Genomic DNA, 22,939 nt, shown 5'->3' with positions numbered 1-22,939 from the left:
TTACAGATTATGGTTAATGATAGATTTGCTATTTGTGTATCAGGATATATGGCTTGATGTGAGAGGAGCTCTGTCATTAACTGTGGATTGAACAATTTCAGTGATCAGTTTCAGAATAAAATACGTGGCTTCAGAGGACCAGTGATGTGGACTGTAGGCGTGGCTGCCGCAGTGTGTCTGGGTCCCCTTGTCACTTTACCGTGCAGAGCTTGGTATTCTCATCCTTAGAATGAGGGATACAGTTAAATGTCAGTACCAGCCTTTTGCTCTGCTATAATCTATGATTTTAGTGCCCAGTCTGTAAGTTACCTGTTACCAGGATGGTTTCCTGACCTGCTGTCTTGTTCTTCACCTTCCCCGTAGCAGATCAAACCAGTGGTGGACATCCAGCTGAAGCCTGCCAGACCATGATCTGGCCAACAGACAGCTAACTCACTCTTGAGGGAGTTTGAATAAGATACAAACATGACTATAGTCCATGAAGCATGGAAGGATGAGGACTGGGTGGGGAGCTTGATGATAACCTTGGACCACGTATGGACTGAAGCCAACTGTGTAAAGAGAACCTCATAGAGCAGATGTGCAAGATGGGGCACAGATTTCATGAGAATGCACCTAGATGATCCATGAGACAGACAGCAAGGAGGGCTTTGTCTCTGACCTCATCTCAGTTCCCGTCCCCAGGGCCCTGGCTGTGCAATTTCTGTCCTCAGACACCTGTGATGTGGCCTGCTGTGTCTTTATCATCTCTTCTTCCTCGTGCTCCCCTCAATGAGTTTCTGTCCTTTGCGACCTCGTATGCTTTGAGTAGAACATTAGGTTAGTAGAAACTTTGGGGAAACAAATGGGGCAATGATAAAATTAGAAATGGGGTAGGTAGAATGAGCAGAATAGTGCCATGTTGTGGAAGGAATGAGGGTAGTAAGTTAGAGTCTCAGCTCTGTCCCAGAATAGCTCAGTGACCTTCTCCAAGGTGCTTGACACTAGTGGGCTGGTCTAAAACGGGAATGGTGCAATCTCCTAGGGATGGTGTAGTGAAAAGTTAGATTACAGTTGTGGAAATGCTTTGAAAAGGTAAAAGGGCATGTCAGTGAGGGGATTGCCTTGTTAACTGAGATTTGGAGAAGGCAAGTTTTGAGATGTTAGCTCTCAGAGAAAGAGATAGTAGAGAAAAGAGGCTGAATGATAAAATATGCCTGAAGGACAAAGTTTTAAAGTATTGATTTAACTCTAAATAAAGTATTTCTTTCCTTCTGTCCATTTTAAATTTCCACAGCTTGATTTTTCTTTCACTGCTTATTATTTCATCCTTAGAATTTCTAATTATTTCTTGTCTAACTTATCTCATAGGGTTTTTTCTAATACTTTTAGATACAGTTCAATATTTTTCATGAGGTTCTGTTGCAAACATGGGTAAAAGAGTTCTGTGTATTATTAAGTTAATAACAAAAGTTACTATTTTTCTCTGGGTTCAGTGAGGAGCAAGAATTGGGTCATGCATGCAAACAATTTAGCTGGTTGGTTTCCTTCTTGTTCTCTGTTGGCACATCCTAAAATCATTTTGTTGTCTGCCACTCAGTGGGCTGGGGAGACAATGGGAGAGGTTTATGATGGGAATTGTAAGGGTGTCCAGAGTTCAGGGCTGAGGGAAATTGGCCCTGCAGTGAACATTTGGAAACCTGACTCAGACAGGATTTCCTCATCTTTCTACCTTACTCTACAAGATAACTTTTCATTGACACAGTTGAGAAACTGAGAAAGATAAGGTTAAAAAAAATGAAAGGAAGATTAGATTGGTCATAGGTCTTTGCTATCATTTATGCGTTCATTTACACCAAGTGGAATAATTCTCTGTCGTGGAAGTGCTGTTACATTTCCCAATATATTTGGACTTCAATATCATTCCTTTATTTGGAGCCACTTACAAATTCATTTTATATCAGAGGCAAAAGTATAAGGATTTTTGTAGATTTTACCACCAGAAAGACCTAGGTTATTTTTCCTTGTATTCCAAATTGTTTTCTCTTACTTTAGTGGAAAAGGAAGGTCATCAAATGCTGCTCATAGATCTGACATTGGACCACATGTTGCTTGAATCATTAGCAGCTTCTATGGAGTTACCTTACTGCCAAATATTTAAGATTTCTTTAAAAGGCATGAGGTTTATTATTTCCAGTGATGTATGGATGGAGGATGCAATAGTCTTCTTTTAAGAAATTTACTGACAAGTTGATTAGGGTTTATAGAATTAAGTTCAGTGGAGAATCAGTAATTTTCAGAGGGTGTCTTTATTTTATTTTTATTATTATTATTTTTTTTTTGGTTGGTGTTTTGAACAAAAAGTGAAAATACTTAAGGATCATAGATAAAATACTGTAACAGGGCACTGAAAGAGGATTGCTAGTCCATTATTTTCTAGGGACACATTAACTACAGAAATTTAATGGAGGGCCATTGGGTGTTAAGTGTCCCTGGAAGATACTAGATACTTAACATTGTGGTTGAGTATTGTTTTGTCTGACCTTCTGTCTGTGGGTTAAATGGTATATGATTGCCTCACAGAAACTAGTAGAAGAGTTACATACCTTTGGTCAGGTCACTGTGTGACAGGATAGCTTCTTGATATCCCTCTCGAAAAATCAATTCTCCATTGACCTTTTTTTTTTTTTAATTGAAGTATAGTTGATCTTACAATGTTGTGTTAATTTCTGATGTACAGCATATTCATTCATTTATACATATATGTGTGTGTATAATATAAAAATATATATATTCCTTCTTATATTCTTTTTCATTATAGGTCATTACAAGGTACTGAATATAGTTCCCTGTGCTATACAGTAGGACCTTGTTATTTATCTATTTTTAAATTAATTGATTAATTATTTATTTTTTGATTTATAGTTTGATGCATTCACAGTGTCTGATGACCTGGCTTTGTAGTGTTGTTTATTATAAAGTATAACTTAAGTTTTGATTCATTGACTCATTCAGTAAGTCTTTTCCCATTCTGTATTTTTAACCTGTCAATTTTACTACCATTTTTCTGTGTAGTCTGAAATTTTGGTATCTTTATATCCAAAGAGATGGGCCAGCTATTAATCTATTGGTGCGTTTAGGAACAAGATACAGTAATACTTTCAGGTGTCCCCTCTCAATGGAGTCACATCGAGATTCACTTAATTTTCCAGCAACAGTGTGTAGTAACAGTCCCTTCTCAATGGAGTCACATCGAGATTCACTTAATTTTCCAGCAACAGTGTGTAGTAACACATGCAAAGTATTGCCAACCAAAGATGTTCACCTGAGCCTTGGTGTCTGGAAATCTTTTTGGAGGTCATGCCAGGCCCGTGTGACTGATCTCAGCTACTCAGACTGTACTCCACTCCCCGCTCTCCCTACCCCAGCAAAAACAAGTATGCACCCTAAATCACAAAAGTTAGGAAAAGTTAGAAAAAAAGTTTAAAGAGGGAACAAAAGGGAGGAAAACTTTTCTAGGATAAAGTTTTGTAGTAAATTGGTATAGTATGGCCCAAGGCCTCAGGCATACAAAGAGAGATGTTCACCACAAGACGATGTGACTCAAGACCTCAGACCTACAAAAACACTCTTACCAAGCAGAATATTCCAAGGGCTCAGAGGTTATCTCCTAGAAGCCAGTGAATGTCCATCCTGAAGAGAGGCCTTCCTTTGGAAAGTGCGGGGTTTGAGCAACCCAGGCCTGCTGAGGTCAGTCTTTCCTGCCCACGTGTCTAGTAATATTTTGTTAGATGCTGGTCACTGTGAGTGTTACACTGTGGTGTCTCTGGATTTTGTTACCTCTTTTAAGAAGTATTGCATTATGTCCTGGCAGGCAGTTAATTTACTTGGGGAATCAGCTTGATTCTTTTGAGGTTATTTTTAGTCTTTGTGACAGAGGATCTTGGGTATCCTTATTGTAGGCTTGGTTTATCCCTGGCTCTCAAGGTATGGCCTTTCTGGAGTGTCTACTAAATGCCATATGTGTTTAATGAAGTCTGCACTTTGGCAGGTTGGACCTTGACTGCCCCCAGCCCTTTGTGAGCTCTGAAAGCTGTTCAGTGGAGGGCTTCCCAGTAGAGGTTTTTTTCCTGGTAGTTATTTTCCTCTGGTGTTTGTCTTTGCCCAGCTTTGCAGAATCTCACCCTCTGCTTAGGTATATTGCTCTTTAGCTAAAGATATAGGGAGACCCATACAAAGATTTCTAGATTTCTCTTTTTACATAGCTCATTCCTTTCTTGTACTCTGTCCTACAGATTCCAGTCACCTCATTCTCCCCGAATTCCAACCTTTTCTTCTCAACTCATTGGGGTTGCTCTGCTCTGCTCAGCTTCTCCCTCTGCCTCACAATCTGGAAAGTACTTCTAGACAGAATGCTGATTAGCTAGCTCTGTTGCTCGTTTCTTTTGTTTCTCTTCCTTCGGATTCACAGTCATGAAATGCCTGTTGTTTAGTGACTGAAAACTGTTGTTTCATGTATTTTTTTTCTGATTTTCTAGTTAGTTACAGTGGGGAGAGGTCATCTGGTACCAGTTACTCTGCATGATTGAAAGTGTAATTTTTTCCTGATGTAATTTTTATGTAGTGGTTAAGATCAGGGGATGAGAATCAAAGTTCAGAGTTAGTCTCCAGCATTTACTCTTTTTCATCTTTGGAGGTTTGTTAACGTCTCTCTCACTTAGTTGCCTTATCTGCAGAATGGACATAAAAATATCTAATTCACAGGGTTTTATGAGCACTAGTTTTAATAGTGCAAGTAAAATGCTTAGTGTAACTTGTGACATATATTAAGGCTTATTCTTTGATGATGATGATGATGATGATGGTAATGAGGGTGGTGGTACTGGGCTCTGTTTGCATCATTAAGTGAGGGTGTTACTGGGAAAAAATGCTGTTATATTAGAAAGTCAAGGTGCTACAAGTGTTATGGCAATGAATTGTCTCCGACGTGTGACAGAATCAAGGAGAACATAGACATTTTCCTTTTCTCTGCTTGTAAGATTGTCAGAGAAGTTACAGAAAAAGTCATTAATGACTTCTAGCCGTGGCGGCTGGAAGAGTTGATGCTTGTTCTGAGATTACTCACACAGCCTTGAGGGACACAAAACTCCCAAAGACTTTGTGCAAAATGCCTTTGAAAAATCAACCTGATTATATCTTTAATGTTTTATTTCTTAGGCTGTGTGACGGGTGTATTTATTATATTTGTCCTCATTCTTTTTGGTACACCTGAAATGTTCCATAACTGTAAACAGCTGTCTTACCCCTTCAAATAATCCTGATGTGCATGTTTAAAAAAAACTATTAAATTAATTATATAAATTGCGATATGATGGATAGGATAGCTCTCACTTAGGTCAAGTTTTAAAATATGTGTAGAATGTTACCATATACCTATACTCGTAATGAACATGTGTGTGTATGTCATGTATGAAAAACGTGGTTTGGAAAGAAACAGCAATTTCAGAAAAGCATTTCTTTTCTGAGGAGAGAAATGGGTGGGAGAGAGAACAGGCAGGAATACTAAACGGTCTTAAATTGAATCTGATATTTTATTTCTGAAAAAATCAAATTAGATATTTGGAATAACATCTTAAGATCTGGATGATGCTTATGAGGGGTTTTGTTAGATTCTTCTCTGTATGTTTGATACATATCTTAAAAACAAATAGAATAACAACAGTGTTCAAGTTGGAACAAAAGCTCTTTGCTTTAGTGCCTTGGTTCATGTTAAATCAAGGCTTTTGGGGATGTTTCTGGGAATGTGATTATAAAATTCAGTTATTGTGTCTTACCCCAAGACTGTTCCAGAATATAAAGTTACGCTCAAGAGTCCAGAATGCTGCTCTGTGTGTGTGTGTGTGTGTGTATATATATATATATTTTTTTTTTAATTGAAGTATAGTCAGTTTACAGTGTTGTGTCAATTTCTTGTGTACAGCACAATGCTTCAGTCATACATGAACATACATATATTCATTTTCATATTCTTTTTCACCATAGGTTACTACAAGTTACTGAATATAGTTCCCTGTGCTATATAATAGGAACTTGTTGTTTATCTATTATATATATATATTGGTTAGTATCTGTAAATCTCAAACTCTCAGTTTATCCCTTCCCACCTCCTTCTCCCTCAGTAACCATAAGTTTGTTTTCTATGTCTGTGAATCTCCTTCTGTTTTGTAAATGAGTTTGTTTATCTTTTTTTTTTTAAAGATTCCACATATGAGTGATATCATATAGTTTTAGTCTTTCTCTTTCTGACTTACTTCACTTAGAATGACAATCTCCAGGTCCATCCATGTTGCTGCAAATGGCAGCATTTTATTATTTTTTATGGTTGAGTAGTATTCCATTCTATAAATATACCACAACTTCTGTATCCAGTCATCTGTCGATGGACATTTGGGTTGTTTCCATGTCTTGGCTATTGCAAATAGTGCTGCTATGAACGTTGGGGTGTATGTGTCTTTTTGAATTAAGGTTCCCTCTGGATATATGCCCAGGAGTGGGATTGCTGGATCATATGGTAAATCTATTTTTAGTCTTTTGAGGAATCTCCATGCTGTTTTCTGTAACAGCTGCACCAAACTACACTCTCACCAATATTGTAGGAAGGTTTCTTTTTCTCCACAGCCTCTCCAGTATTTATCATTTATGAACTTTTGAATGATGACCATTCTGACTGGTGTGAGGTGGTACCTCATTGTAAAAGGTATATTTTAAAGTCAGAGAAGTAATGTTAGAGTCTGTGGGCATTGAAATAGGTTCATTTTCTTTTACAAATTGATTTAAATTTTTCTTACAAGTAGCACATGGCTTGGAAAAAATCAAAGAAGTCTGAGTGTTTCAAATGAAAAGTGGCATTTGTTGGCTCCTCTGTTCCTAATCCTGAGTCATTAATAGGTTGAACTTTTAGTAAGATTCACCTTGAAGAGGAAAAAGATATCTATGTATGTACATAAGAACACTATAATGGTTTAGGAAAAGCACCTGCAGTTGTGCAGTTGAGGGTGTGATGGAAATGAAGGTTCACACTGAAGAGACTTTCTAAGTCGTGATTTGTTTTTTTTTTAAACGCCGTGTAAAAGGCTCAGTGTCTCTTGCATTGTTAGCTTGTGTTTCTTTTAACCTTCATTCCTTAAAGGCCCATCCTAAAAAAGATTCAGCCTTGTTTTTTTCCCCTCCATCAAAGACAGCATCTCAAAAATGGTACTAATTTAAGCCCTGCTAAATGTCCAGATGCAGCACCTGGGAAAATGGAAGTTCAGAAGTTCAGGATTTGGAACTGCTTAAGCTAGGATATTTCTTCTTGCTGTGGTTGCAGGTCTGGTTCTAGGAGCTGGTAACCTCTTTCGGGTGGGCATTGTTCCATTGTAACAGATGGCCCGAAGTGTGGACGTGCCAGAGAGTGAGGCCCGAGTGTGAACTTGTCCAAGAAGTTGAGGCAGTTCTCAGAATATCTTCTTCTCCCAATGATAGCCTTGTCATTGCAACTAGGACTTTCTGGGTTGGAAGAGTGAACTCCATGATGCCTGAGAGAAGCCTTTAGAGCTGTGTTGTCCAATATGGTAGCACTGGCTACATGTGGCTGTGGGCACAGGAAATGTGACTCGTCCAAGATGAGATATGCTCTAAGTATAAAAGGCACACCAGATTTTGTATAAAAAAACTTTCATTAATAATTTTTAATTTTGATTAATGTTGAAATAATATTTGGGGCTCACTGGGTTAAATAAGGTAAAATTAATTTCACCTGTTTCTCTTTTTTTAATACGGCTACTAGAAAATTTAAATTTATGTATGTGGCTTGCTTTATATTTTCAGTAAAAAGTGCTGTTTTGGGGAGAATCTTCCCTGGGGATGTACATGAAACTTGGTCCCACTGTCACTTTGACATGACTGTGCACTTTGAAATATGTCAGCTCAGATATGGAATTAAGACCTTGGAATTTTTAAAACCTTTTAAAAATTTTTTTATTGAAGTGTAGTTGATTTACAATGTTTTAGGTATATAGCAAAGCAATTCTGTTTTGTATATATACATACATACTTTTTTTTTCTTTTCAGATTCTTTTCCATTATATGTTATTACAAGAAATTGAATACAGTTGCCTGTGCTACACAGAAGATCCTTGTTGTTTATCTATTTTATATATAGTAATGTGTATCTAAAACCTTGGAGTTTGTAAATTAGTTTCTTAAGAACTTGCAGTTTAAATGTAGGAATAAAAGCAAGAGTAGGATTTTTTTTTGTTTCAGTTGTGAAAGAAGTTTTAGAAACTAAGAACTTTGCAGAGCTAAAAATTCATTCCCATTGTTTTATTTTTAAGCCCTATTTTAAGTTTCTACCAGGACAAAAATGTTCACCCCCTCTTGGGTTCCGATGGCCTGGTAAAACCTCTTTGTGAGCCCAGGGGATGTGATGGAACTGGCACAGGAGAAAATGAACTTGGGCTCCGTGAATGTGCAGGGCTTGCAGAGTCCATTGTCATAAGCCAGCGCAGAGCTTCTGCGGGGAGGCTGGGCGGCCCATCCCCTGCACTTTGGACAGCAGCGCATCAAGACGTCTTTCCAAGGAACCCTACCCGGGTGCAGGAGATTAAAAGCGAAAACATAGAAATAGGAACGTGTAATTAGAGGGCATACATACACACATTCAGTAAGACTGCTTGGCATCTGTCCCTGTGCGTGTGCGTTTTTCTGGAAAAAAGTTAGATGAGGTTTTCCATAACTTTTTTTTTTCCTTAAAGCCTCATTGTAGGATATTTTCCGGCCCTACATTTTTCCAGTAACTTCAGCTCAAAGCTCATAGCAATGAGGCACTTTCTTGTCAAAGGTGAGTCAAAAACGGGAACCTTTTAATTCTGTCCCATGACGCCGGATGTTACAAAGCAGTGCTAGCGAGTTCATTTTTGTCCCCTTCAGTCGTCAGACTTTTAGCGCCTTGCCCTCTTCACCATTGCGAAAGCCGGGAACGCAGAGGGTAGGTCAGTTACTCGCCGTAGAAAATGCATTCAGGAGCGTGCACATGAAGCGGGTTATAAATAGTGCCTGCCCTAACAATGCTGGGATTTTCTCAGCTTCTGGAGACATTGAAGCCTTTGTTTTATGGGTCGCTGCCCTCTCCCCCACCCTCTAAGCTTGAGTCATAAAGCCCAGAAAACTAATGAAGTTGCTGAAACCTAAAATCGAATGGGCAGGATGTCTGGGGAACAGTGAGAGATGGCAGAAACCTGGTGCTCGGACTCGAGGTGGCCGCTCTGCTGCAGTCCTGCAACTTACTCGCTTTCCATTAAATTGTTTCAGGCCCTTGAATCCATGGTTTTCCTTCAATAGAAATTAGACTTAGATTGAAAAAATTAAAAGAAACATAAGTGTATAGCAACAAGGCTAATATTAGCTCCTGAATTCTCCATGTAGAATAGGAAAGAAAAAAAATCTATCCATGAAAGCAAAGTACAAGCCACATTGTCTTGATGGCGTGTGTGTGTGTGTGTGTGTGTGTGTGTGTGTGTGTGTGTGTGTGTGTGTACATGTATAGCCATAGAACCAAGAGTGGCTTTTGCAATTAGTAGTTGTTTTCAACCATTTAAGGTAAAAACAAAAATAAAAACCATACACCAGAGACCGTATGGCTCTCACAAAGCCTAAAATATTTACTGCCCTTGGTTTAGAATGTGCTTGCTAGATAACATGATAACTTGATGTATAATCAAGTAAAACTTCTTTTCTTGGATTTGATTAATTCACCCAAAAAATATTTCTTGAGTATTTGTTCTGTTCCTAGCACTGTTCTAGATACTAGGGAATAAAGTTAAAAAAAATAAAGATATTCCTGTCTTCACAAAGCTTACCTTCCTGTGGAGGAAGAAAGACCAAACCTGAGCACACCCAGTGGAAATAGGAAACTGGAAGATTAAGTCCCGGGCGGACAGAGCGGCTGAGTGTGAGATGGGGCACAACAGAGGGAGCTGTGTGCCTCGCCCTCTCCTCCTCCTTCCGTGGGCCGTGCTGTGAAACGGTGACTAAGTTATTTCCCAGACTTTGCGTTCACCCCCATCCCCCTCCGCCCACACATAAGCACAAAACGTTGTTTGCTTTTCCCTGTGATTTCCTTATTTTCTATGTTATTTCTTTCCCCAGATCTCTTTTAGCCCCAACTGAAATTCATGATTTCAACTCAAGCTCACTGAGTCCTAAATTAGGTTGGTCTTCACCAGGAATACTTATTTCCATCCTTCCCTTTCAGTCAGCTTTTCTGTGTCCTTCTACTTAAGGCTAGTTGCTTGTATGTAGCATATAGTTGGGTTTTGAACCTAAGTCTTTTATGCTTCCTACCCCCCTCTCTTCTGGAAATAGGGGTCACGATTTGTTTTACTTCTTCTAGCATCAAGGCCCTTCCCCAGACCTGATGCTCTCTGAAAAGCCTGCATTTGGTGATTTGCTCCTTAGCGAGTTTAATTAACCACTGTTGGTTTTATTTTGAATCTGTCCTGTTGCTGGAATCCTTTGTGGCACTACCTGACCATTAATCCTGCTCTCCTGAGCATGTGAGTAGTGGAGTGTGATTTCTGTTCTGGTTCCGAAGATGCCCTCCCCGGCCTGCACTCTGGTTCGCAGAAGGACCAGAGCTTGGACAGAAGGCCACGAAGGACAGACACACAGGCCTGGAATTATCCTCTTACAGAACAGTCACCACATGCGTGTGAACAGCTAAGCAAAGGTCAGAATATGAGCAACGTTATTTATGGCTCAGTGAGCGATTTGATATTTGAACTCCGTCATCGTTTGTCAGAACATTGGTATTATTAGTGCTGTGCCAGGCTAAGGACCGTTAAAAAGTGATTTGCGACAAACTCAGGGGAAAAAAAGGCGTAAAAAGAAGACAGTTTAGATGTATCCCAGGAAATTAGAGCCCTGCACCTGCCTCGGAAGTAGTTCTGTTATTCCTGCTGCTATCAGGCTTGCTTGCCTCTTAACAAGAATTTCTCTCCAAGTCAGTTTTGTTACCTTTAACCAGGGTAGTACTCCCAGGATGAAGTTAATATCTGTAGCACGCATGTAGGATGTTGGCTTATTAGAATTTACGGCAATTGCTTCCTATAGGGTGTGTGGTTAGTTATCAATTTATTGTCTCTCAGGTTTATTCACCCTCTGTTACCTGCTGTGTGACAATGGATCTGGATTCTGAATGTTTTTCCTGTGCCGACTGGCCTGATATTGAGCTTTGTCAGGTGAGGGCCCTGGAGAGACATTACAAGAGGAAGGCGGTCTCCTTCCTGCAGCAGGTGTGTGCGCTTACCTGGCTTCTGCTCCTTATACCTGCCATTTGTATATTCTTTAAGGTTCTATTTACTTCTTACTAGCTGTTATAGTTAATAATTCCTTATATTAAACTTTCCCCATTCAAAGTACTGCTGTGTGGTTCCCCTCTCCTGACTGGACCCAGAAGGATACAGGGTCCCATCAGCAGAATTAGGTTCTGTTCTTACAAGAAGTAAGTAGGTAACAGAGTCTAAAGGATTTGTACAAAGGAGCATGAAATAAGAATGTATATGCTCGTATACATTTCTTTGTGTTCTTCTGGTTGAATGACCAAGTCTTAGGAAAAACTGGAAATCTGCAATTATCTGTAGTAAAGGAGGAGGTTCATGGTTCTGATGAGCCGAGAGTAAACAGTTCCACAGAAGATGGTGTCTGACAAACTGAACGTTCTGCTTTCTGTGAGAGCTTCAGGATGTGTGGACGAGGCTGCTGTGGGACCCAGCGGTAAGTGGTACAATTCAGTTCCTGGGGATTGTCTGCAGAGCTGTGATATCTACACTGATAATCTGAAGTTGATTAAATGTCCATGTCAAGTGTGTTTCCTTCTACCCTTGTAGCATGTGATAGGGTTGCAAGCAGTTGCTCTTTTGTTCCCCTTTTCTGTGTGAGTGCTGCAGCAGTGTGATAGCAGCAAGTGTAGGACTCAGGAAAAAAGAGTAGACTAGACTAAGGTGCCCTGAGGATTATCAGGGCTGATTCCTCCCATTTTGGGATGAGCAAACTGACCACAGGTGAGGTTAAATGCCTTCCTCTCAGGAGTATGCATCTAGTTAGAGAACAGAAGAATACACCAAGATACATTTTTTTTTTTATTCCTAGTCAGTTTTTTTTCCCACTTCCAATCTATTTACTTTCAAACCTGTAATGATTTATTTTCTTTTTGGGGTTTATTTGTTTATTATTTATTTTAATGGAGGTACTGGGGATTGACCCCAGGACCTTGCACTCTGCCACTTAAGCTATGTCCTCCCCCTATTTTCTTACATTTGTACTTGAAGCCTCCAAAAATACAATATGTGCTTTATTAAAGAATATTTGAGTCTGAATACATTAAAAAGATAAAGCAGAAAATGCCTTGAGTAGGTGCATTGTTTTTTGATTAAAAATATTTTATTGAAGTGTAATCTATTCTGAGGAAAGGGCACTCACTTGTAAGTGCAGAGCAAGATGAATTTTTTAGAAACTAGACTCCTGTTATTCAGCTCTGAGATCAATCAGTCAAATGATATCTGTACCCCAGATGCTCCCTTCTTGGGCCCTTTAATCGTTCCCCGCTCCCAAGAGTGGCCACCGTCCTGACTCCTAACAGCATAGATGAAAGTGTGCCTGCTTCCTGCTTTATAGAAATGGAATCAGTCATACAGTCATACAGTAGGCCCTTGCCTATGCTGGCATCTGTTGATCATAATCACATCTGAGACATTCATCTGTGTTGCTGTGGGTGATTGTAGTTGATTCATTTTCATTGTTATATGGTATTTCACGGAATAAATCTAACTGCAGTGTATTTATCTGTTCTCTTGTTGATGGGCATTTAGGGAGTTTTCTAGTTTGGGGCATTTACCAACAGTGCAGCTGTGATCATTTGTCTCTGCAATTATTTTTTAATGTTTGGGCATTAAGAGATAGGGAAACATGAGGCCAAGGGCACAAGCTTGGAATTAGACAAACACATTAACTTTGATCTTAAGTCAAGTTGTTTACATCCTTGAGCCTTCTCCTGATTTGGAATGGGCGTGCTAATTCCAGTCTTGCAGGGTTTTGGAAAAACTTGTGTGACATCATAGGTGCTCTACGTTGTATTTGACACATTGTAAGTTCTCAAAGGATGGAAGTTGCTATTTTTCAAATTAAGCTTTTATAAATAGTAGCAAAGCACCAGCATAATTTACCGTTTCTTTCTGTTGCTTGTACACAGTGTTTTCGGGTTTTGTTTTGTTTTTTTCTTTTTTTCAGAGCTTGCCCATGCTTTATTTGAATCATCCTTTCTCCCCTCTCCCTTCCCCTATGCTACACTTATTACTTGCCTGTTGTAATCCAGGTTGGGGGCAGGGACTGAAGAGAAGTTTTTACCAGACATCATTCTTGAGTTTTCTTCTCAGTTTTTGCCTTGTAGGCTCACCATGATAACACGATTTGCTTACTGTTTTTTTCTTATTTTGCCTTCATCAGCTCACCTTGTTTCACTTTGCTTTGCCCAAAGATGTAGAATCCTTACAATAAGGGGTTTGTATGCCTGCACCTCAGTGACCTGGGCAACCTGTGAAAAATGAGGAATCAACAGTTTCATTCTGTAATTCAATAACTGTTTACTCCTTCCGCCAGATGGTGTGGTGGAAGCTGTGTGGGGCTTAAAGGCAACAGTCAAATCCTGCCTCTAGAAAATACATGTTATAAGTACCATCAGTAACATACTCGCCTTTATTTATAATCGGCCCAAAGCTCAGATTACTTGCCTGGGTGCCAGCTAATAAGTCAGTCAGTGAGTATTGACTCTGTGTTCAGCCTCAAGCAGGCTTTCCTCTGGAATGCACATTTAGTTGGACTTTCAGGAAAATCATTAACTCATCCCAACCTAAGGAAGCTCTGTAAATGACTAGAGATTTCAGGATTATGTTTGTATAGTTTCAAAGGTTGAATATTGAGATAAAGGATAATTTAATAAGATTAGCTAGCATCCTTCATTAATCTGGAGCTATTTTAATGAAAAGGAAAAAAGAGAAAAGGGCAACCTGTTTGCTTCTTAGAAGAGTCATATGTCAGTTTTGTTTATAAATTATGTTTAATCTACTTTTATTTAGGTTGGATATATGATAAATTTCAAGTAGGTAATATTAGCAGATCAGAAGAGGTAAAAGAAAACAGTTGTGGACCAATCATGCATCATTTTAGTAGCATTTTTAAAACTTCTTCATACTAGTTTGCACAGTAAATACATTTCTGTAAAGCTGCAGATGCATAAATATAGGAGATAAATACATAGAGATTATATTTTATAAATGGAATAATATGAAATCATCGTATTTAGATACATAAAATGGATCTCATTATAATCATTCTACAAAATGTAGTATTTGTTATAAAATGAAAAATCTGTTCCTAATTTGTATGTTTAAATCTTGGGGTAATTTGAAGTGAGGCACAGTCAATATATTAATGTATTCTTGGAGTATGATATTATGAGCATCATGGACTTGATAATTTTATCCCTAGATAGTTGAAATAAGCGTCTGACAGAAATGTCATAAGAAACAGAACACCATTTTTCTCATCAGCTGAAAAGCAAAAGCATTGGCATCTGAATTGAAAATGGAAATCTCCAACATATGTGTGTTTGTGTTTATGATGTTAGAGTTGTGCTACTCCAAGTATGGTCCGTGGACTAGACTGGTTCATGAACTGTCTGTCTGTCTGCAGTGAGGTACAGACAGAAACTGAGTGTTCAAAAACCTTTATAGCAGTTGGACAGAGTTATTGTAGGTCTCTTGAATTAAATGTAAATTTGGGCTTGCATATTTGTGTATCTGTTTTGTTTTTCATTTCATTTGTCTAAGAATTCATTTTTATTATAGTTTACCAAAGGATTGATCTGTATTGGATTTGAAATTAAAAAAAAAATAGACAGACTGGTGCAAACCACAAATCACAAATGGTTTGAGAAGCGTTGGTGAGAAACTCATATTACCGAGACAGACAGTGTAATTTCTCATCTTCCAAAGACGTGATTTACGATGCGGAATACTGTGGCTCGTGCTGTGTTTTGCATTGAGTTTTCCTAATCCCTCGTTAACCATATCCCGTAATCTTTCTAACATATCTATTCTGCCTATTTAATTGTGACATTTCAATCCACTGATTTCCTAGAATGATTTGCAAAAAAGTAATTCTTTGGATTTATTCCTTCATTCAGCTGTTATTTGTTTATTGAGCATTTGACTGTTTGCCCACACTGTTCTAAGCACTGGAAATTCAGCAGTCACCAAACCAAACCAAAAACAATCCCCTGTTCTCTTTTAACTTATATGGAAAGAGTTAAAATATGTAAACATATGTATACACACATGTGTACATACACAGATGAATGAACCGCATGGTGGTGTTTTGGCTCCAGTGTTGTCCAGTTCCACTTGGGCCATGCCTGTATGCGCTCCTCTGCTCGGTGGATGTTAAGGTCACCTTTGATGTGGTTTTGTGCTGAACCCTGTGACTAGCCCAGAGTGCCCAGGTGACAAGTGTTGGTGGCTTCCCTCAGGGCCACTGGTGTTTGAGCATGGCTTCCCTAGACTGGTGAGGACGGTGGAACCAGTGGAGCCTCAGAGACTGGGGGAGTAACCTTCGTATCCACCGTCCTGAACTGCTGCCCCCTGGGATGTTGTTAAATACAGAGTTAGTTCCGGGGTGTTTCTTTGGTTCAGCCAGAGGGACTGTGGCTCCAGTAGGATGTTGTTCAGATCCTGAGAATCTAGGAGGGAACTGTCAGTCCTCTGAAATTAGGACAGTGTTGTGTGCGTGTGTACTTTCTGGGGTGAGGGCTCCTAGTTTTCATCAGCTTGTGCAAGTAGCTCATGACCCTGAACGCTAAAGAATCTTTGCTGTTCGGTAGCCAAAGAGGCTTTTGTCCTCTATTATTTCGTCTGGTTTTAGCTCCTCCTGCTTTGTCCCTTGGGCTTCCCTGCCTTAGCTAGACCTGCCTGCTCGCTCTTTCTCCAGCGTGCCACATGTGGTCCCACCTGGGATGCCCGACCTCCAGCCACCCACAGAGCTCATCTCCTCACGTCCTTTAAGCCTTCGCTCCATCACCCTCCAGCCTTACCCCAGCTACTTTACAGCAGCATCCCTCTCCTGCCCCTGTCTGGGTCCTTGCTGCTTTGTTTTTACCCCTAGCACTTGCTACCTTTAACATCTTAGATGGCTTAGTTATTTATCAAGTTTATTGTCCATATTCCCCTTCTCACCCTGATACTCCGCAGAAATAGAGATTTTTGTCTCTTTGTTCATTGCTGTATCCCCAGCTGCCTCAACCAGTATCCGACACATAATAGGTGTTCAATAAATATTTCATGAGTGGATAAATGAATAAATGATCGAATATGGGAATCTGACACTTTCAAAGTGTACCACATGGAGCTTAAATTCTGCCACTTTAGCTAAGATTCCTCACGTTGCTTTGTGTGTATTCCATCCTACTGGTCATGGTTTCATGAATCTCAGTTCTTATGTTGCCATAAATCGGCTTTCACTAGACCTCCTTGTTTTTCTTTCCATGCTTCAAATATTCCTATGAGGCACTTTCATTTTTTCTTGCTGTTTTTCACAGTTTGTTGGATTTTACTTTACCCTAGACCCTCGAAGGGTTCATGTATAAGACTTTAGGCAAGTTAGCTGGCCTCTCCATTCCTCAGTTTCTTCATCTGTAAAATGGGAATAATAATAATAATAATAGTATATGACCTTGCAAGATTACTGTGAAGGTGAAATAAGATGATAATTGTAAGGTGGATGATGGCACAGTGCCTGGCATGAATATACTGGTTGTGTTAATGCTGATGGCAGCAAAAGTATCTTTTTAAAAAATATTTCTGGGGGAAGGTAATTAGGTATTATTTATTTTACTGGAAGTACTGGGGATTGAACCTAAGACCTCATGCATGCTAAGCATGCTCTCTACCCCTGAGCTAGACCTTCCCTCCTGACAATAAAAGTACCTTATGGCTCAGCATAATGTCTGCATGTGGCAGACACAGAGTAAATGGCCATTGTTACAATTATATTTTTCTCTCCCATGATTCCCACCTCTAATGACATGGTCCCAGACAGTCCCCAGAGAGTAGGGCATTAACAGAACATTCTAGAGAAGGTTGAGGGTTGTCCTTCTTTCTCTTCCTCTTTTCTTCCTCTTTCCATGCACGGTTTCTCTTTCCTTGTAATGGAATGAATTTCAAGTTTGAAATTCATTTTTTGCTGTGCAAATCTGATCCCAGTTGTCACCATGATCATGGTACTCAGTCTTTTTTCTTTCTTTTTTTTTTTTTTGTGACGTTCTGTTTGAATGGATAGCAGTAGGTCCTTGAGATGTCTTTCCACATATGTATTTTACAACAATCACGATTTCTGGCAATGGTTTCTTTTTCTTTTTTTTTTTTGGAAGGCGTTTCAAGGAGCTGCCTTGTAAAATCTCTGAATGCCTCGGTTATTTGCTTTCCGTCCTTTCCTCCTCAGGGCCAAGTTAGTGAAAGCCTCAGATTTGAATCTTACAGATAATCAATCAGCAAATGTTTATTAAGTTTATATGCAGAAGACTTTTGGAGCAGCATAATGGCCTGGTGAAAGGTGAGCTGTAGAAGGATCAGTCTGGGGACTATGTGGGTCGTTGGTGGAGAGGGTGTTGCAAACCCAGCAGAGAAGAGAGCGGGGGCTGGATTGTGGGAAATGGCAGGAACCGGAAGTGTAGCAGCGCTGGTTGGAATGGAAGCTGGGGTGATGCTCAGGGTATCCAGGTGTCTGGCTTTCCTGGGTAGGGCCAACAGTCTCCCAGAGCATTTGCCTCGGTTTCCATTTCCACCAGCAGTGCCTGAGAGTTCTGCATGGTCCCCGTTCTTGCCAACACTTGGTTACTGATGCTGTATAACCAGTCATACTCAAATTAGTGTTTGAAAACAGTAACTATCATTTTACTATCAATCATGGTTTCTGTGGGTCAGGCATTCAGTGGGGCTGTGCTGGGAAGTTCTGGCGCAGGACCTCTCATGAGGTTGTAGACAGTTGGTGGCTGCCAGACCTTCTGAAAGAGGGTACCATTGGTGGTCAATATATACCCCATCTTACTGTCTTTCTCCATCCCAAGGCACAGGGCCAGACTGGGGCAAGCCAAGAGATGTGGAAGTCCTGGCCCTGCCAAGGAATGAAATGAACATTTATTGAGCATCTCTTGTGGGATAGACCTTGTGCAAGATGTTCTTCTATTATATAAGGTTTTTATTTCCTTCAGTATGATCTTCCCTTCAAAGTTAGCTTCCTAAACAAACCTTTCCTTAACAACCCTGTATTTGAATACACCGTCTTCTTTATTTCCATCTTATTGCTCCATTTATTGGCTCCCTAGCTCTCTTCTCTGTTTGCACACTATGTGTAGTTTATTACCTGTCCACCTGCCTTCCTCCACCCCCGAGCATGAGACTGAGGGTTCATGACAACAGGGACTCTGCCTCCCTCATGCACTGCTGTTTACCAAGTAGTGTTGCCACATGAAATTTAGGGCACCCACTGAAATTTGAATTTCAGATCAAAACCAATAATATTTTAGTATAAATGTGTCTCAAGTATGGGACTTTAACAAATGTATCTCAAATAATTAAAATCTAAAATGTATGTCTCAAATGCGAGACATGCTATACTGAAATATTTGTGGTTTATTTGAAGCTCAAATTTAAATTGAGTTTTATTTGCTACATCTGGCTACCCAGGTACCTGATATTTAGCACAGTGTGTGGCACATAATAGAAGCTCAGTAAATATTTGAATCAGTGAATGAGGAAATGAAGGAGCTCATATCTTTTTCATGAACAGTTCTGCAAGGTGGATATTATTATTTTAAAGATAGGGAAATTGATATTCAAATAATTTAGTAAGTCTGTCCATGGGCCTAGAGACATTTGGGACAGGGTGGAGGTAAGAGGCCCATTTTGAAAGCTGCTCTTTTCAGTTATCTTTGATTCTTTTCACTGCCTCATGCTGCCTCACCTTGTTAAAGGAAATTTCCTCCTCGTAGCAGTCTTATTTCTTCACTGTATCAACAGAAAACTAAACTGTCTTGAATTTAAACAGAGAGTTTATTAAAGGATTTTCAGGAGCTCAGGGTGCCTGGGAGGCCAGAGGAGCACACCTGAGGCAGAGCAGCTTGGAGCCATGTCCCAACACACGAGCACTGATCCAGTGGAATAATGAGGTTGCCGTCTCTGGGCCCAGATACTGCCATCGCTGATCCCACTAACACAGACCATTAAACTACATGGCCCTTTGGCTGTGCAGCCCTAGCCCTGAGGCCTTCCAGACGTAGCTACTTCTTTCCTTGTCAGTGTACACAGTTCTGCACAGTCTGGCCCCGGCGTATCTGATTGGCAGAACTGGAGTCACATCTGCATCCTAGCTGCAAGGGAGTCTGGGATAGTGAACGTTTGGCTTCCAAGATCAAAGCTGTCTCTGTCTCCTTCTAAACTCATAAGGATGGGAATTCTCCAAATGCACAAAGTGTCTTGAAAGGTGCTAGGTAGCCTAAAATATAGTACGTGTTCTCCTAACAGCTCCTTTGAACTTTGGTAGTATGATCCCTTCTAATTTTTTAAAACAGGCATTACTTTCTACCTTGTTTGAAAATAGGATTTATATTTGCTTTAAATTAAAAAAAATTTATTTATGTATTTTTTATTGAGGTATGGTTGATTTACAGTGTTGTGCACAGCCTAGTGTTTGCTTTAGTTTTTTTTTAGTGTGCCCAGAGAATTGAGCCTGTACTCACAGGAGGTACTCAGTACACGAGTGAATAAAAGCTCAATTCTGTGTGGTGAGATTTTACCGCTGACTTTAACTATATTCATATATATTTTAAAAACCTCCTGTTATGAACATTTGTAATAAAAAATTAAGTTTTCAAAACTTGGTAAGTAACTGGGAGAAATGCTATTGTGCTGAAATCCCTTATCCACACTCCCAAAATTTTGAAGTCTTTGAATGTTAATTTTTTTTTTTTTGACTCTCATTTGGCAGAATTACCTGACCTGAAATGACATGAGGCTATTTATAGTCTTTATTATCCCTCTTAGTTGAATATTCATGTTTTCTGCAGAAATATTAATGCAGTTGATTACTAGCTACTGCCCTGATCACACTAGGGATATTATTTTGTGTATATACTTTGTTATTGTTACAAAATCTAGAAAATTCTGATATCTAAGACCCATCAGTCACCAAAGTTTTGTTTTTTTTGAAGTGTGTGTGTGTGTGTTTACACACATGCATACTCTGTACATAGAAATTTCTGGAATGATACCTTGAAAATTGTCAGCAACGATTACCTCTAAGAGAAGGGATTGGATGGGGGAGACAGTGAGAGATGAATTTATGCTCCCATATTTCTTCTTATTCTTATTCTTCAGTATTCCTAATTATTATTATAAGATGATTGCCTTTTTCAATGAAAGAAATGAGGAGAATTGGCTGGAGGTTTTATTGCATGTAGGAAAATAGTGGTAATAGTAACGTTAAAAGACAATTTATCAAGCAGGCTCTGCCTTCACATCCTAGTTCAACATTACTGACTGCTGACAAGGACCCAGAAAACGTTAAACACACACCAGCAGCTTCTTGCCTCTTGGATAATGTGCGTGCTCTGGTGGCAGGGAATTTGCATCAGCAAAAACACCAATTTCACTTAAAAAAATAAAATCAAGGCACTCAAAAATATCATGAGTAAATGCAACTCCTGTTACTAGTGATGGGTTTGGCTTGTTTTACGAAGTCTGGACGATTACTCATCCTCTGTACATTTGGAGAAGTGCTTTACCAAAAGCCAGATGCAGACGTAGTAGCAGGGGTTAGTAGGTGGATGAGAGCATTAAACACAGTGAGTTTTTGGAGCCCTGGTTTGTAGCTGTTTTTGGCTTGTCAACAGGCTACTTTTGTGAGTCAGCCTATAGGATGGCTTCCCAGGGTAAGTCTGATTTTGCTTTTCTGAGTTTAAAAATCTATGTGGTCAAGGAGATCTGACTAGTTGCCTTTTGCATTGGATTCTGTGCTTAATTGTGCCTGCATTTCTTCTGTGAGAAAGACATTTATCTTATTCCAGCCTATCCTGGGGTTCCTGCTACTGATTTTTATAGCTTTGCCTCACCTGCCCCTAATTTTTAAAGTGAAATGTCTGAGTGCTGAAAGGATTTGCAAGGGGAATTGCAAAGGTCATAAGTAAGTTCTGCGGCTGGCGTGCAGAGAGCCCTGTGATTGCCCACAGCCCTCTGTGACCCTTTCTTTTAAAGAGGATGTTTCTAATAAATGAGTGTAGTGCGCTTACGTGCTTGTTTATGACCTTAAAAATGGTTTAGATCTTGCTGAGTGGCCATTACTGATGCTTTATGACATGTTATAATGGTTTCAACTGGCACTTTGAGGGGGGGGGGTGTTAAAACAACGTCATGCATCAGTCAATGTGAAGTTTTTTTCTTTTCTTTTCTTTTTAAAGAGACTCAGGGGAACATTCAACATTAGAATAAGTCCCTGGCTTCTGACCTCAGAGAATGTTGGTTCTTGAGGTCAGAAAAAGTGAGGATTCGCCAAGTTCTCACAAATGAGCTTTGTGGTAATTGCTGATGATATTATAAAACATTGCTTTTCCCACTAGATGTTAAATGCCCCTTTTCATTAGCTATAGTATGGAGAGCAAAATCATGTGATTTTTTTTTTTTTTTAATGTTTAACCATAGCTACTTTTAAAGGGCAGTTTTCATTTTGTGGCTGCTTTTTTTTCTTCCAGTGTCTAGCGCAGTTGAGGACTTTGTCTTCTTGTATCTTTTTAGGACACTGGTGAATAAGGGGTTCTGAGAAGCTCTCTGAACAGAAGGGGATGAGCAGGAGCCTGGGCTGGAGGGGCTGGAGGGGCTCAAGGGGCTGGAGGAACCTAACGGCATCGTCTGCCAGCTGTGGATATAATGCCCTCTCCCTCCCTCTCCAGCTCTCAGGCTGATGGAGGTCACTGTAATGTGAGGGCTGGGACATGTTGGTGGCTGATAGTTTTACTGAGTGGCGGTAACATCTCTGTGGTCTCAGAAGGGAACTTGGGTCAAGATTTCCGTTCATTAGTGCTCAGTACCCACCAAGGAGAAAACTGATCTGCTCTAAATGCAGTCCTACCTCAAGCAAGACTGATAGATTAAAAAGAGTAGGGAATTTCAGTTGATTTCTTTTTAAATGAAAATCATTTAGAAATCAAAGCCCTCATGTTCTTAGTATATGTATCACCTAAAAATATTTGTATCCCCCAGGGTCTGACGCCCTGGGCCAAGAGCTGTGTGAAGTTGGAGATTAATGTGGTTCATCTTTCTAGAGCATCAGTAATTCTTGAATATTTGAGAGAAGGGGGCAAACTTTCAGTAATCCAACTGGTCAGTAATTTAGGAACTGTTTCCTGTTGATAAAGCAAGGGTATATTACAGGTTAGGGTGTGAGATAAAATGTGAGGCAGCAAAGAGACATCTCCCTTGCTGACGGTGAATTCAGACCATGTGCTCCTTGCAAGCAAGGGTGTCTCCTCTGCTGAGATGTGCTTTGGTGGAAAAGTTATGGGGTTTGCTTTCGCCCCTTCTCAAATGCAATCTTTCTGAGAAGACTTCTATGAATAGAAAAGGGTGAGTTGCTGTGAGGTTTGAGAAAAGCTATTGCCCTGGGTGACCTGGACACTTAATCCACCATGTCACACACACAGGTACTTTGAAAGGGACAGGAATCTCGACTGAAGGCTTAGCTACCACATGGAAATTTTTATCATAATAAGACAGCGGTCTTTTTCCCTGCGAGAGGGAGAAGCATAAAATGTAGTGGAGCC

General features: G+C 39.8%; 1 protein-coding gene across 11 annotated transcripts in view; it reads left to right on the top strand.

Moving 5' to 3' along the window:
- MITF (melanocyte inducing transcription factor) overlaps nt 1-22,939 on the top strand; it is a 209,298-nt gene that overhangs the window by 66,316 nt on the left and 120,043 nt on the right. The window contains exon 1 of one of the 11 annotated variants that reach the window (XM_074344475.1): nt 10,899-11,793. The exons of the other annotated variants lie outside the window; for them this stretch is intronic. Within the exon in view, the coding sequence (XP_074200576.1) occupies nt 11,762-11,793 (32 nt within the window). The 5' untranslated portion in view covers nt 10,899-11,761. Of the gene's footprint in view, nt 1-10,898; nt 11,794-22,939 lie in introns of those variants that run through there. 11 annotated transcript variants of the gene reach the window in all.

Source organism: Camelus bactrianus, chromosome 17, assembly GCF_048773025.1.
Source record: "Camelus bactrianus isolate YW-2024 breed Bactrian camel chromosome 17, ASM4877302v1, whole genome shotgun sequence".
Classification (NCBI taxonomy): domain Eukaryota; kingdom Metazoa; phylum Chordata; class Mammalia; order Artiodactyla; family Camelidae; genus Camelus; species Camelus bactrianus.
The sequence above is the reverse complement of the archived record's forward strand: the minus strand, read 5'-3'. Positions and strand labels throughout refer to the sequence as shown.